General features: G+C 41.0%; 1 protein-coding gene across 1 annotated transcript in view; it reads left to right on the forward strand.

Annotated features, from left to right (window-relative positions):
* The window catches only part of MSH2 (mutS homolog 2), a 55,129-nt gene that overhangs the window by 480 nt on the left and 38,935 nt on the right, over positions 1-15,714 (forward strand). The window contains exons 2-7 of the mRNA XM_014962369.1: positions 119-303; positions 3,173-3,327; positions 3,741-4,019; positions 4,343-4,489; positions 5,510-5,659; positions 7,704-7,837. Of these exons, the coding sequence (XP_014817855.1) occupies positions 119-303; positions 3,173-3,327; positions 3,741-4,019; positions 4,343-4,489; positions 5,510-5,659; positions 7,704-7,837 (1,050 nt within the window). The remainder of the gene's footprint in view (positions 1-118; positions 304-3,172; positions 3,328-3,740; positions 4,020-4,342; positions 4,490-5,509; positions 5,660-7,703; positions 7,838-15,714) is intronic.

The following is a 15,714-nucleotide window of genomic DNA, read 5'->3' on the forward strand; positions in this document are numbered from 1 at the left end:
GCGGGAGGGTCTCGCGTCCCCTGGGCCTTGCTGTGGAGGGGCGGGCGGGAGGGCGGCCCGCGGCGGGGTGGCGATGGGAGCCGCTGGCAGCAGCCTCCCCGGTGGCGTCTTCTCAAAGGGGAGACCTGCGGGGCTTCGGTGGGGGGGAACGCCCCGTGGTGTCGCGTTTGGCGTCGTTTTTCACGGAGGGGGACCTTGTGAGGGCGGGAGGCGCCGCCGTCTGCCTCCCGCCGCCGCCGCTGAGGCCGCAGCGCCCGGGGTGTTGCGGGGGGCGAAGGCCGCAGCCCTCGGTGTTGGCGGATGGTGAGAAGGGGGGGGGGGGTGTGTGGATATTATGAGGTGTATACGAGCGTAACTGACCCCAAATCTTCCCCCGCAGCTTGGAAATGGTAATTAACTGCGTGCCACAGGTGTGGGTGTGCAACCCTAGGGAAAGGGACTTAGGGGTGCTGCTGGACGAGAAGCTGGACATGAGCAGGCAGTGGGCACTTACAGCCCAGAAGGCCAATTGCATCCTGGGCTGCATCAAAAGATGCGTTGCCAGCAGGTCCAGAGAGGTGATTCTGCCACTTTGTTGTGCTCTGGTGAGACCTCACCTGGAGTATTGTGTGCAAGTCTGGAGCCCTCAATATAAGAAGGACATGGACCTGATGGAGAGGGTCCAGAGGAGGACCGCAAGGATGATCAGGGGGATGGAGCACCTCTGCTACGAAGACAGGCTGAGGGAGCTGGGGTTGTTCAGCCTGAAGAAGAGGAGGCTCCGGGGAGACCTAACAGCAGCCTTCCAGTACCTGAAGGGAGCCTACAGTAAGGCTGGGGAGAGCCTGTTTAGAAAGGCCTGCAGTGACAGGACGAGGGGCAATGGCTTCAAGCTGGAGGGGAACAGATTTAGACTGGAGATTAGGAGAGGGTTCTTCACTGTGAGGGTGGTGGAACACTGGAACAGGTTGCCCAGGGAGGTGGTTGATGCCCCATCCCTGGAGATATTCAAGGAGAGGCTCGACGAGGCCCTGGGCAACCTGGTCTAGTTGGGGGTGTCCCTGCTGACTGCGGGGAGGTCGGACTAGATGACCTTTGGAGATCCCTTCTGGCCTGGGCAATTCTATGATTCTATGAGACAAGCATAGAGCCCCACAGGCCACGGGGCTGTCAGGTGTGGGTGGTCAGTGGGACACAGCAGGTTGCACAGGTGAACGGTGTGTTGACCACTCTTCTCCAGAGCGCTGATAAACTCATCAAAATGATGGCGTTTTCTGTGATTAGCTGAGAATGCTGTGTAGCGCAGGTAAACCCCAGTAACTTCACAGGTGCAAGTTATTCATTATTAGGTGTTTGACTAATGATGGCCTGCAGAAGGGAATAAAGTACTTAATTGTGTATTGCATAAGGTTTTCTCTTCCGTCCACCCCTCCTGTTGCTTTTTATTTGTCTCCTGGTGTAAGGCGGTGGAGCTTGCAGGCTTTGGATGCAACAGCATCAAGATAAATCACCCCGTGAGAACAGGCAAACCTTAGTATTATCCTTCATCTGAAGGGACACAGGATTGCAAAGTTACTGGCTCACACTTGGTGAAATAAACCTGTTTGTTATGAATGAAATTTTTGTTTGTGTTTTAATGCAGTGGCATTAAAAAGAGAATGACATACGCTTTTCACTTTCTATTGCAAGTGATGGGCTAATATGTAAAAAAGAAAAAAAAAAAACCAAACAAAAAAAACCCAACCCTTCCCCAAAACCACAAAAAACCACCACAAAACCCCCAACTTGTGGGGAAGTTGAAGAGCTTGATAGTTTCAAACATAGAATTTGATATGTCTTCCAGGCTAGGAACACATGCATCTGTATTATTTTTCTATTTAATTTAAAAGTGATCATTTCACAGATGTAAGACTGTGACTCTCAACTCTGATTTTAAAACACTGCGAACTGTAGTTTTATTTAGCATATCAAATTAAAAGCATAAAACTACATTTTGTGCTTTCAGGATGCTTTCAAATCACCCATCAGATTCAGGTGCCTTCCACCCTGTTTTGTTAAGAGTTCTGCATTGTGGAGAAAGGATCTGGTTACGTGGAATTAGTTTCTTGCCTACTTCCAAAAAAGTCTTACCAGAGATCTGAGGAAAGAAAATGAAAAAGGCGTACCTAGAATAAATCCATAAATTCTTACAGGTGTGGAAATGTGCTGTTTAACATCTTTCATGTAAAGGGAGGAAGGGCCTCAAAAGTGCTGAAGGCTGAAAGGAGGGGTGTGATAATCCTTGTCTATTGCTTGTGCTTACTTTATAGGTCATTTAGCTCTGGTGTATCTGACACCAGTCTTAGCTAATTCCACTTGGCAGAAAACTTAAAATACCCACCAAAAATGCCAGTTTCCTTAGTGGTAGAATTATCTGACACTGTGGGTAGGCTGGTGCCAGAGGTGACACAGGAGGTAGGGAGGCAGAAGTGGCATTGTTCCTCTTGGAAGCTGTATGAAATCAAATTTGTTCAACTCTATCGTCTGCCTGCACCCTTACAGAAACAGAAGCAAAAAGTTTGTCAATTAGGCACTTTCTAAGTTAGATTTTAACATAAAATTTAAGACACTTTTGAGAATATGTTGGTTTTACAGTGTATGTTGTGATAAAAGGGCAATGTCTTGGCACGTGTGTCTTGCCATCTTTGGAGTGCGAATGGGGTGGCGGTCTGTTCTGTCAACAGAAGTGGCTTATCTAGGACAGGAAAGATGTTATCCAGAAAGAAAACCTGTAGCAGGCCACTCATTAGATTAAAATGTGTGAAATGGTAATTAGAAAACCAAATCAGGAACATTGTAAGGAGTGAGGAAGGGGTGAGGGGAACACATCTCTTTGTATATATATATGTATGTATAGATTTAGTGAAATTTGCGAATGCATGTTGTTTTTATTTGGATTTGGAGTATGCTTTCTTCATTCTTAATATTAACCAGTTGAATGTTGTGGTTTTGTGTTGTTTCATGGATTTTATATGTTTGGTCTTTGATATTACAATAATGTCCTACCTGAAGGCTCTTCTTGGGAATTTTGATTACAGAAAATAAACTTCTTGAACAAATTCAGGTATCTCATAATTTTCTTTTTTCTTTTTTTTTTTTTTTTTTTTTTTTTTTTTTTTTTTTTTTTTTTTTTTTTTTTTTTTTTTTTTTGTAGGAACTCAGAAGCTTGAGAGTGTTGTGCTTAGTAAAATGAATTTTGAATCTTTTGTGAGAGATCTACTTCTGGTTCGTCATTACAGAGTTGAAGTTTACAAGAACAAAGCAGGGAGTAAATCTGTCAAAGAAAATGACTGGTATTTAGCATACAAGGTACAATTTTTCAACCTTTCTTTGTAATTAAGAGATGAAAGAAAAAAAAAAAGCAACCTGTAACTCTTTCCTGAGCCCCTCAGGTTGGATTTTTGGGATTTTCAGGGACTGACATTAGTGGTGTGATGGTAAATCATGCGATCTGTTATATATCCCTGTATTTTCTACTGTTTGAAGGCTGGAAGAGCTTGTTCTGTACCTTTGCCATAGGTTGGGAAATAAGGGAAACTTGAAGTATAGTTTACTTTGTGCAGATGATATGTAGAGTTTTAATGGTTAAAAAAATATATCAGTTGTATGTTTTGTATTAATGGGCTGTTCAGTACTTAGGTTTATCAGTTTTCCTTTTTCAAGCAAAAGAAGTATGTGGGTATATATACACTTTTAAAAAAGTATATTTCTTTTCTATATAGGGTTCTCCAGGAAATCTGGCCCAGTTTGAGGAAGTTCTCTTTGCCAACAATGATATGTCAACGGCCATCGGGGTTGTGGGGGTTAAGCTGTCTACTGCTGATGGACAAAGAGTAGTAGGAGTGGGGTATGTCGACACTACCCTGAGAAAATTGAGTGTCTGTGAGTTTCCAGATAACGATCAGTTCTCAAACCTTGAAGCTCTGCTGGTTCAACTGGGACCGAAGGAGTGTGTGCTACCAGGAGGAGAGACCGCAGGAGAGATGGGAAAAATGCGACAAGTAAGGGAACTGTTGTGGCTGACAGTTAGACAAAACTCTATCTAAAATCCTAGCTTATTAGCTAGGCTCTGTGGTTTATGGAAAAAGGCAGGAGCAGTATGTTAACTTGAAGAAGTTTTGATTTGTGCATCCAAAATGCATTATTTGTTGACTTGTCTGCATTTTAATCAGCAAAAGTTGTTCTAAGGGTGGACTCTTGTCTGTCATTCTTCTCTGCAACCTAGCAGTAAATAAATATCTCTTCGGGGTTTGCTTCAATGTGATGAATATCTGTCCCTGAATATTGAAAGTAATTGAAAGCTATGTGTGTTTATGGATGACAGGTCATTCAGAGGGGAGGAATCCTGATTACAGACAGAAAGAAGGCAGATTTCACAACAAAAGATATTGTTCAGGATCTCAATCGCCTGTTAAAATCAAAAAAAGAAGAACAAATGAATAGCGCGGCGTTGCCAGAGATGGAAAAGCAGGTGAGCACAGAGTGTTTGGAGTGCTTTTGTTTTTTAAGCAGCAGAGTGGTGTGTGTATCTGTTGCAAGCTGCTCCTCTCTGTCCACACTGGTCCTGTTTGATGCTGTTCAATAGTAAGAAAACCCTTCACTTATGCCTTTAAAGTAATAAACTCTGGTAAGCAAATAGACTGTGCACAAGAGGTTTTTCCTATTCATAATCTATCTAGCCTAAGGACTGAAATACAACACTTTCATTATTTTGCATGACAAGAAAATTGGTATTTGAAAACAAAGTAATGTTTATGATAATACTGTGTTTTATATCATCTTATGGCTCAAGCGTATCAGTCAGTACCTGTATGTGGATTCAACATGTTTGTTCTTAGCTGCAAACAAGAGGTTATTTGCTTGAGATAAACGTGTTTTAATTTGCTTTAAAACGTGCTCCACTGCTCATGCTTACTGCAGGTGTAAGGTACAGAGTTATTCTCCCTTCATGTGTCATTTCACAACAGGTTAAAATTGTTTGAAGTGTGTTGCAGCTAAACAAGCTGGTCATGCTGCTGCCTCTCCTTTGTGCTGGCTCTAGTGTTTGTAACACCGAGCAGCGAGTCAGATCAGATCCTTGTTCTGGCTGAAAACTAACCCTGAAACCATGTCCTGAGATGATCCATGACATCTCGTTTATCTGCAATAACTTGTTTGTGTTCCTGAGCCAGAAAAATCCTGGTAACAGCTTTGGAAAGCTGGTGAGGCATGCATTTCACGTTTTGTTTATCAGATTATGCAAATGTCTAGTTCCTTGTTCTTGCACCTGCCTAGAAAGACTCTGCAGTGCCATAGGATGTCCCTATGAAAATGAAGTCTTGTCAAACAGGATGAGTCTCTTGTGGCTTTGCTGGAATTGACGTGGCTTAAAGACTTCCCACTTTTAACTTTCTAGGGGCGTTTATCAAATACTCCCCAATTCAAGAGTGTTTCTAACCAGAATGTTTCTGTTTGTTCTTTTTGTTTGTTTTTTAAAAACCAAAAACTTCAGGTTGCTGTTTCGTCTTTGTCGGCCATTATCAAGTTTTTAGAGTTGCTCTCAGATGAGGCTAACTTTGGACAATTTGAACTGACTACTTTTGATCTTAGTCAATATATGGTCCTAGATAATGCAGCTGTTCAAGCCCTCAACCTTTTCCAGGTAAGAAATGCACACTTGAATTGATAAAAGTGTTTTGCAGTATACTTATTTAGTTGCTTGATAAGTAGCTTGATTGCCTGGTCAGAGTTCTCCAGATCGTCATTAACGGCAACTTTTACATTTTAGCTTTGTTTTCAGCCACTCCTGTACAGTGTGTGTTTTAAACACTGTTGCCACCTTCTTTGTTTTTTGTTAGCTTGCTTTGAATGTAAAAGAGAAGATAATTAAGGAGGTAGGAAGGGGCCACAAACAAGTGTCTATGTGGAATACAGATGTGGGAAGAGCTTAGAAGTACCTCATGGTTGTAGCTGCTGAGGAGTCTGGCTTTATCTTTCCTTGTTTTTAGTCCGAGAAGTTCCTGTTTCCACTGGCAGGAGCAGGCTTGGGGTGTGGGAGGGGAGAAGAGTTCTGTTGTTTTGAGGTGTGATAGAGAAACTCCAGAGCACAGTTTCTACAAATCCAAGCAGGTTCCCAGTCTCCTCCATACCTCCTACCACACCTGTTTCTGCTTTGCCCCTTTCTATAGTTGTAGGAAAATGTGGACTCAAAGTACTGTGTTGTATCAGCTTCTTTTCTTTTGTTTTATTGCTAGTAAACGCTGCTTAGTGATCTTTGCTTGGAGCTAATCCACTGGAGTTTCAGGTTTATAGGAAGAAATCACACATATGGTCCCCTATTTACCTTACAGGGATTTCTAGAGTAAGAAAGAGCATATATTCTGCTTCTGAACTGGTGAACTCTGGAGAGATTTGTTCTGATTTTTTTTTTTTTTTTTTTGCTTTATTTCCTGAATCTGTAAAATGTAATTTCATCCATGTTCAGGTTTCATAGCCTAGGAGGAGCCAGCCTCTTGGGAGAGGGTTATTAGATTCCATTTGCAGTAGTGGCTGTTTTCATTTGAATTGACTGGTGGAATCTGGGGAGATTTTTTCTTATTTTTTTTTTTTTTTTTGTGCTTTATTTCCTGGTTCTGTGCCACTGTCAAGGAAAACAAGCAAAAATTTTATGTCTTCTCAAGCTTTATGGAGGTGTTTTAGGAAGTTCAACACTGTCTTAGCTACATCCCTTTATAAGTCCTTGCAGGTGTTACGCGTTTTGTGATAGGAAATATGCTGCCACGTCTGTCTTCAGGGGCTGTTGTGGGTTTTAGAGCAAGGAATTTGCTGTGTGGTGGGAAACTGTGTTGTTGCCTGGGTGGCAGGCTGTCTGTGGGCAGGTTTTTGGGCAGGCACTAAAGCAAAGGCAAAATGTTTTGTAATTTGAGTTGCTCCGTGAGGTATGTAGGTAAAGTTCTTATGGCACTGCAGGTGCAGTTGATTATACAAAACAGTAACGATCCAATTTGGATGTGCTGCAGTAGGTAATTTATGTGTGATATATGTACTCTGATGCTTTCTTGGATTCAGAAGTTTTTCATAATATAATACTGTCCAGAACACTGAAAACAGGCACATCGGCTTTAGAGATTAGATTTTCCAGGGGTTAAATGTACCAGTCTACCTTCTCAGTGTTGTGGTGGTGCTGGTTCTACATCCCAGTTGGTTGGGGGCATCCACACCTGACCCTAGTTGAATGCTTGCCTGCTGTTTTAATTGCAGGTCGGTTTGGGTAGAGAGGGTTCAGGTTTTCATTTCGAAGTTAAGCGTTGAAACAAGCTTGTCTTGTTTCTTGCTGCTTTTGTTGATGGACAGGACCCCTATTGTTTTGACCTTACAAAGGCCAAACTGGAAGATATCTAGGCTTATTTCCACTTTTCCTATTCAAATGGGAGACCATCCAGTGATGAGATATGTTTCTAACTTTCCTGTTCAGTCAGATAGTTTCAAAATGGACAAACCTGTTCATTGTTCGCCTTGTTCCAGGGACGAGATATTGAGTGCTTTAATGCTGTGATTTTTGCAGTGCAAAATCAAAATTTGCCTTTTTTGATGGGTGCCAAGTTGAATACAGAAGAAACACTGATCTGTTCCTAGGTAGCAAAGTTAAGTGCCATTCAGAGAGTGTCAGTAAACTTCACTAATGCTTTTTTTTTTTTTTTTTCCAGAGTTCTGTGGAAAATGCTAATACTGCACAGTCTCTAGCTGGTTTACTAAATAAATGCAGAACCCCTCAAGGACAAAGACTAGTTAATCAGTGGATCAAACAACCGCTTATGGACAAGAACAGAATTGAAGAAAGGTAACAGTGTTAAGTGTTTTATAGACTTACACAAGTTAGTAACTATTTTACAGAAGACTCACTCTTTTTAAGCACAAAATACTACAACGAAGTTATGGTGGTGGAGGGTTTTGTGTGCTGTCCTGTAACACACTGTAGTTAGAGCAAAAAGATGAAAATGGGCAGGTTACTGTTAGATTAAATGCTTTTTACAATTATGACCTTCTAAAGAGGAGGTATGATATGTTTATGTGGTCAAATGATTCATAGTACAGGCTAAGGTAGCCTGCCTATTATACTGCAAATGTTCAAGCTGTATAATATATTCTTGATGTCACTTCCAGTTTACCAATTAAAAAAACCGAAACCAAAACCCCCAATAATTAAGCAGTAGTGACCTCTTTGCATTTCCAGTAAAAAAAACTACCTTTGATTGCAGAGTGGCACTCATACCATATCTTGCTTAGATATTGTGGCCCAAATATGGGTGGTCTTTTTCTTCCCTGCTCTTTCATACTGGTGCCTGTCACCATGTGTCTGCCTTACCAGTAGACAGCTGTAGCAGTCAATACGAAGCCTTGGAGAATCTGGCAAATCTCTGCTGAGAATGTACAGATAATTCTCAGTCCTTCAGAAAGAAAAGCTGCAGAGGCCATATTCCTACAGTATGTGTCTGTGTTTATCTGTTATGTTCACCATGCAAACAGAAGTTGCACATTTTTAAACTTGTGCTGAATATAGCTATATTCTTCTCACCTTAACCCAAACTTCATGCAACTCAAGTGATGGGAGGTTATTCCATTGCAAAATGTATGTTAATGTGTACCTTGACAAAGCAGAAGAGGCCAGAAACCTAAATTTAACTCTGATACCTTTTGTAAGGGTAATATTTCAGATAAAGCTTTACAGGTATGTCTGTATATGGTGTTGGGCTTTAGCACAGATCACTACTACCAAAGAATTTTTGTCTTGGTCACACTGATGTTTAAAGAAATTATGCAAAAAGTAGTTTTCTCTCTAGATTTCTAGAAACATGAGTTATTCTGCTTCTCTTCAACAAAGTTTTCTACTTTTCCTAATAATTTGCAGAATGGCTCAGTAACTTGATCAGAACACACCTAGAAATGTTATTAATGGGACACTGAAATACTTGTACCCAGGTTTGTTGCCTGCTGTATCTTACTCTGGTGTGTGTTACAAGAGACTTTATCATTGGTTCTTCTTGATTACATGCCCAAGATCTTCTGCTTCTGTCAGTTTTGGATTCTAAGACCTAAGTCAATTCAAATTTTATGGTGATGCTGGTTTTAAGATTTGGATAGTTATTACTCCCATTGGTAGTTTTCTTCTGTCAAAGTAAACACTGGAAGTGTCAGACTTGTTTGCTCACTACTGTGGACCAGAAGTCCTGCAAGTTTGGAAGAGAGAAGGTATTTTCTTGATAAAGCTGGGATTAAATGATAGGCAGAAAATGTAAGTTGACCTGTTTTGTAGAGTTACGATCATTTTCAGATTTTGTGCTGCGATTCTGTGTGGCTAATGTTGACTGCATTTAAGAAAATCTATACTTCAAGGAGGAGGGGAGGAAATAAATGGAGTTAAGCTCCTAGTAAAGCTCATAAAGGTTGGTGTATCTAAGTGTTAGGAGGTTGAAAGAGGTCCCTTGATAGCCTCCTGTGTCTTGCCCAGCCGCACAATCATTGGGGTTGCAATTTGTTGGAAGTAATTTCTTTTAGTGTGTACTTACAGACACTGAAATACTGCAGTCATACTTTCCAGTTTGTTCTGCAGCACACTAAAGCTGTCTGAGTGCATCTTGTTTTCAAGTACTGCTTCGATGAATTTGCTTCTTTGGCTTTGGGATAAAAGCAATGCATTTTACTCATAAGCAGGTGGTGTGCTGTCTTCCCCATCTTAATGCTTTTCAAAATGTGTGGGACTGTTCTTTTTTTAATCCAAAGGAACAAGCATAATAAGAGAGGCTGTTGGCGGGACCGATAAGATGTATTGACAGGTTCAAATATCTTTTGAAAGATACGCACTTGCCAAGTTGTTTTCTGTATGAATTTACAATAGATTGTGGCTTTTTTAAGAATTGCAAACTGTAATTTAGAATGTATAGGTGATTTGAGAAGGCAGTACCTGGACTGCTGTTTCCTTTGCAGTCAAGGGGAGTTACTGATTAACATGGCATGCTTCAGGCTAAGAAATAAAGGATCCCATTTAACACTAATCAGAGCAAAACAGTTGGAGTGATGTTAAATGACGATGTTTTGAAGTAAACCTGTTGTTTTGCTTATAAAGGAGTTATTTTTACTTAAATTTTATTCCAGCAGTGTAGAATTAGATGACTGTTATTTGAAAAACTTTAAAAGTTAGACTCTTGCAACCTTCTGCTGAGACCTGTAGGTGGTGCAAGTAATCTTTTGGAGCTTAATGGATCAACTTTTCAGTAATTTGTAACTTGCAAGGTGTTGTTAACGTTTTTGGGTAAATGGAACACAGTGTTACATCACTAGTCCATATTAGCCATCAGTACAGTAACAACACCAATTAATGTACATAGTGCACATGCTTCAGATAAAATAATGTTTTATCTACTGGAACAGCTCCTAATGAGAACTAAGAGAACAGGGGTTCCTGATACTTGCCTGTCTTGAAAGACTTAGGGTTCTACCCACATCTCGCTGGTTTTCCATGATTAAAAAAAAATAATTATCAGTCGTAAGTATGCAAGATACAGCTCTACTCCCATGTGGCGTGTTCAGAAAGCAAGTACGTGAGGTTCTGGGTGCTTGCCTTATAATCAGCATGCTTCTGAAATTAAATGTAGTTGCAGAGACAGGAAGTGTGATACATATATTAATTGCGTAACACTATTGACTGTAATACAGCAAGTAACTTCAGTGTGTAACTTTAAGATATTGGAAAGTCTGAAAAATGTGTCAGAATATAAAATAGTGCTTGTTCTGTTTTGCCATGAGAAGGGAACTCGTGCTTAACATACTTATTTTTTTTTTCTATACTGAGGGGGAAACTCTGTCTGACATTTGTTCACAGAACAAACATAAGGTTCCAGCTGACCTTTTTAGTCTTCTATACGTATTGTGGCCTAATTTTTTTTTCTATACTGAGAGGGAAACTCTGTCTGACGTTTGTGCACAGAACAAACATAAGGTTCCAGCTGACTTTTTTAGTCTTCTATACGTATTGTGGCCTAACCTCTTATATGTCTCTGTCCTGTAGTAGAAGAGGTGCAGGAGTCTCACCTCCAGAGGAGTTACGGGCTGTGCTCCCACCATCACTTGTTCTGATTCAAGCCTGTTTGGAGCTTTTCTCTTGTGTTCCTAAATACTCTGCTGCATTAGGGGCCAAATTGCAGAAACCAGTTAGAAAGTAATAGATTTAGGAGGCTCGAGGTGAATCAGTGGCTAGCAGGGTAAAATTCCCAAGTTTGTAGAACATTCTCATGAATCAGTCTTGAATGAAAATTGAAGTAGCAGCTTGCTTAGAAGTGGAAAAAAAAAAAAAAAAAAGGCAAGTTGTTTCTAGCTAGTGTAGGCAGGCTTGACTGCCTTTCCAGGGCTTTATTTAGTAGTAAGTTAACCTAACATATGCTTTCTTTAGCAGATAAACAGAGGGACAAAGTAGGGTAATGCATATGGGGTAGCTCAGACGCCGTGTGACTGGTGGGGGGGCTCATTTCAGTGCAGGTGGATACCCAGCATGGATGAGAGAGGGGCCTGTGAAATGAGAACTCGGGGTGCCTTGCAGAGGCCTGTCCCCTGCCTCGGGTGGCAAAAATGTGATGGAGCGACCGGAGTTTTTCAGGGAGGACAGGCAGGGAAGATGGAGTTTCTGTGTGTTTCTGCAGAGGTACAGCCTGGACATGCAGAGCTCTGCTGGTTTGTGGACAGCAAGGGCCTGTCATGAGCTTAAGGGTCAGGATTAGAGAGGGGACAGCAAGGCAGGGGGGCATGACGGTGAGCGTCTACAGCACCATCTTGCCCCATCAGGATGAGGAAGTGGACAAAGCCACCTTGAGACAAGAAGTAGAAACATGATCTTGGTTCTCTTGGAAGACTTGAACCATCTTGGTGGCAGCTGCTGGAGTGGAACATCAAGATGAGGAAGTGGAAGTGGACAAGACCACCTTGAGACAGGAAGAAGAAACATGATCTTGGTTCTCTTGGAGGACTTGTGCCACCTTGGCAACTGCTGGAGTGGAGCAGGATGCCCATCTTTGCACATGCTGGCAGACAAGTCAGCAGTGTGTGACCTTGCATGAGGGTGACCGTGCACTGGGCTCCACCAGTTAGAGCAGGTTGAGGAACGTGGTTGTTCACATCTGCTTGGTAGACGTGAGGCTGCATCTAGAGTGCCATATCCAGTGTGGGGCTTTGCAGGACAGGCAGATGGACAAACAGGAGCCGGTCCAGCAGAAAGGCTCTCAGTAGGATCATGGGCTGCAGCATGTGGTATAAGAGGAGAGGCTGAGGGAGCTGGGTTTGTAGCCAGGAGAAGACCAAGGGACAGACCTACCTGCTGGTTTCAGCTGGTGCATGGGTGGGAGTCATAGAGGAGGTGAAACCAGGTGCTCCTGGCAAGGGCATAGCACAGACAAGAAACAAAACAGACTTCACCCTTCCAGCTGGATATAAAGAAAAAAAGTCTTCACTGTGAGGATGGTCAGACTCTGGAATGTGTTCTCAGGGAGGTGGAGGGATCTCTGTTCTCGTTCAGTGTTCAACTGAAATTAGGCTTGTTTTGAAGAAGGGCTGGAACTAGAGGCCTTGGGTTCCCTTCCAACGTAAATTGTTCTGCGATAGCTTTTCACTACTTTTGTGGTTTTTTCTGTGCTGCAGCTGTCCCTGCAAAGCTTTGCAGATAGGCTTTTTGCTTCTGTCGTTGTGGTTAGCAGCTCTGGAAACACCTTCAGTACTTTTCCAAGTGCAGGCTCAGTACTTCTGCACAGCAACACACTGATTTCAGGCAGTTAAATTAGTAGGTGGTGGCCTGCGTCCTCAGTAAGGGAGGGGAGAATGTGACCAACGTGGAGGTTTGTCTAAATGGCTTAATTAAAATGCACTTTAAATGCTGGGAGTGCCCTTAACGCCTGTAAAGAAGCTTCTGAAATACAGGTTGAATCTGAGCTAGTTGGAAGACAGAAAAGTGTTCTGTTATTGTCATGCAGATCATGATGCAATAAATATTTCGCATGAAAGAAGTTATCATTCCAGGGGCGTGAAAATGATGTTGGCTTCTCAGGAAGCCTCCAGAAATGTTAGAAAAATGCCACCTTTGTAATTCCATAAGTTACTATCTGTAAAGCCCCTAGAGAAATGTTTGGAGCTTGATGCTCTCAACGAGTCTTCTTTAACCCTCTCCCCTCCCTTCACCTACATTTGCTACTTTCAAAACTACTGGGTAACCTGTATTTTCCTTTGGGTTTGCTGATAGTGAGTGCTGTACACTAAACAAAAGCTCTATTAGTCAAGCATGTGTCAGACAGGCCTCATCTTTAGGAAGAAATTTCCATCAAAATCCCAGGTGCTTTTTAATAGGTTGAAAAGCTATTAAAAAAAAAAAAAAATCATTGATGCTTGTGTTACAAGAGACTTAACTTTAGTTTTCTTGTTTGAGGAGGGAATGGAAGGATGTAAATAAGAGCTAAAAAAAGACTCCTTTCATGACACCTTCAGGTGCAGGGAAGACAATGTTGCTGTTTGAGCTGGAGAAGTGCCTAAAAGCTGTTTGTATTCAGCATGTTATCCAAATAATTTGTCTTCTAGGTCAGGGATCAGCAATCACCATTGCAAATCTGTAAATTACAGGTGGCATTCAGTGGTGCAGCACTGGAGTCACAGTACCTCCTAGTTGATAGTTCCAGCTCACCCACTTCATCCTGGCAAGTCCTCGCTGGGTGCAAAATAAATAGAAGGATTAAGCTTTTAGTCATTTTCTTTTGCATCTGAATTTTTAAGCTCAAGGGAAAAGTGAAAATTAAACTAAAATTTGCTTGAAACGTCAAATAAGTTTTCCTGCAGTAGTTCAATTTTACTTAGAATCTGTGTTTAATTATTCAGCTGGTTTGTTGATTTTTAGTTTTGGTTTGTTTTTTTTTAAATCACAGCCATAAGTTAATGAAGTTTCTAGTTAAAGAGTGTGACCATATGAAAACTTTTACTATGCATGTGTGCAAAGCTCTCTGATTTGTCACAGTATCCTTGGTGGTCACTAATTTGAACATTGTATACAGGAATATGGTATATTCTCCATGAAAGAACAGTGAATATTTTAGTGTTTCTGCTCTGTTCAATTTGCATCCACAAACATTAGAAAGGTGGTATGTTAGGAAACTGCAACAGAAGCTCTTGGTAAGGTAGTTTTTTCTTTACTTGTAATTTAATTTCATTTATCATTTATAGGGTTGTAAAAGTCTTTAATGTTTTGTTTACATACAATTTTGAGTTCCTCCTCTGTACAGAATGAATACAAATGAAGAAATGTTTGCTTTTTGGAGCAAAGAAATAGAACTTGTTTGGTATGCTCTTAGTCTGCACTTGTTGAAGGAAATGCACAGATTAGCAATTTAAAAGAGTATTAGTGTTGATGGAGTATAATAAATTTAACCTCTTAATTTTAATAATGTATGGAAACTTGCAAGGAATAAAACACAAAAATATATTAATGGAAATACCTTTCCTCAGCTGTCTCTAGTCTTTGAAGACCACACAGTAATATTGTTTGATCACTGGATCCCAAAATGCTGTATTTAATTAGAAAGGAAGGCTGGCACAAAACCTCTGCCATGTGAGGCGTTATGCTGAAAAGCACCTTTAGCTGCTTCTCATCTCTGGTTTCTTTGGGAGGTTTTGGGTGGAGCGGTTTCACTATATAGAGTTTACTAACTTGCCTGTGGCTTTGTGGTACTTGATGAGTTCTTGCCCTGTCGTCTCCATTGTTCTTTTTTATCATAAAAGAAAAGGAGGTTTATATTAGTAATTCTTAAAAGATGGGCATTTGTTTTCCAGAAGCCTAAATACTGTGATGATGGAATGGTAATGTTAAAAAAAAAAAAAAAAAGTAGTATTGTAAAACTGGTTGTTCTTGTTGTTATTTAAATTAGGATATTTCTGCCTTCATGTCCTTGACACTTGCTCACACTAGGTGTTCTGTATGTAGGATTTCTTTGGTCTTCAGTGGTCAGAATTCAGCATGAAGGCTTTTTGTTTGTTTTTAACTCTGAAGCATCATGCAGCAATGTATGATACCGACTTCTCTCACAATTGGCTGACACTGTAACGGCTTTAAATCAAAAGGTATAGTCCTGCTTCCCTGACCATGACTGGTCACCAGTTCCCTTGTTATTGGCACTGGCACTGGTGTTCATGTAGCTGCCGACTTCATCTATTGATGGGGAATTTAGCATGCTAAAATAATCAAGGAGGAAATGTTGCATAGCATCTGATCCATTAAAACTAGACAGTTGCCAAAAGAGGCAATTCCAGTTCCCCTTTCTGGCCTTCAGCTCCTGCTGCTCCCTTTTTACAGTCTCTTAGCTAAAGAATAATTTGGTTTGGCTTGTTCACCCGATGAAAACTAATCCATGAAAAAGTGAGGAAAGTTGTCATCTAAAATTAATCCTCTTGCTCCTCTGCAGCTGGTCCATAACCTGCTATCATCATAAACATAAGGTTAACATTTTCTTAAATGCAGATCAAGCAATATCAAAAGCCTGATCTTCAGATTTAATGATCTGACTTGTGTTTGCTTTTTCTTGGTATCTTGACTTTTTTAGAGCTTACACTAACTAATTTATATTGTGAGTTGGATTACTGAACTTGCTACAGGAGGATAAATTTGATATCTGCCTATCCTCAAATTGGAGAAGTGTC

This window comes from Calidris pugnax, unplaced genomic scaffold, assembly GCF_001431845.1.
Source record: "Calidris pugnax isolate Ruff unplaced genomic scaffold, ASM143184v1 scaffold147, whole genome shotgun sequence".
Lineage (NCBI taxonomy): Eukaryota > Metazoa > Chordata > Aves > Charadriiformes > Scolopacidae > Calidris > Calidris pugnax.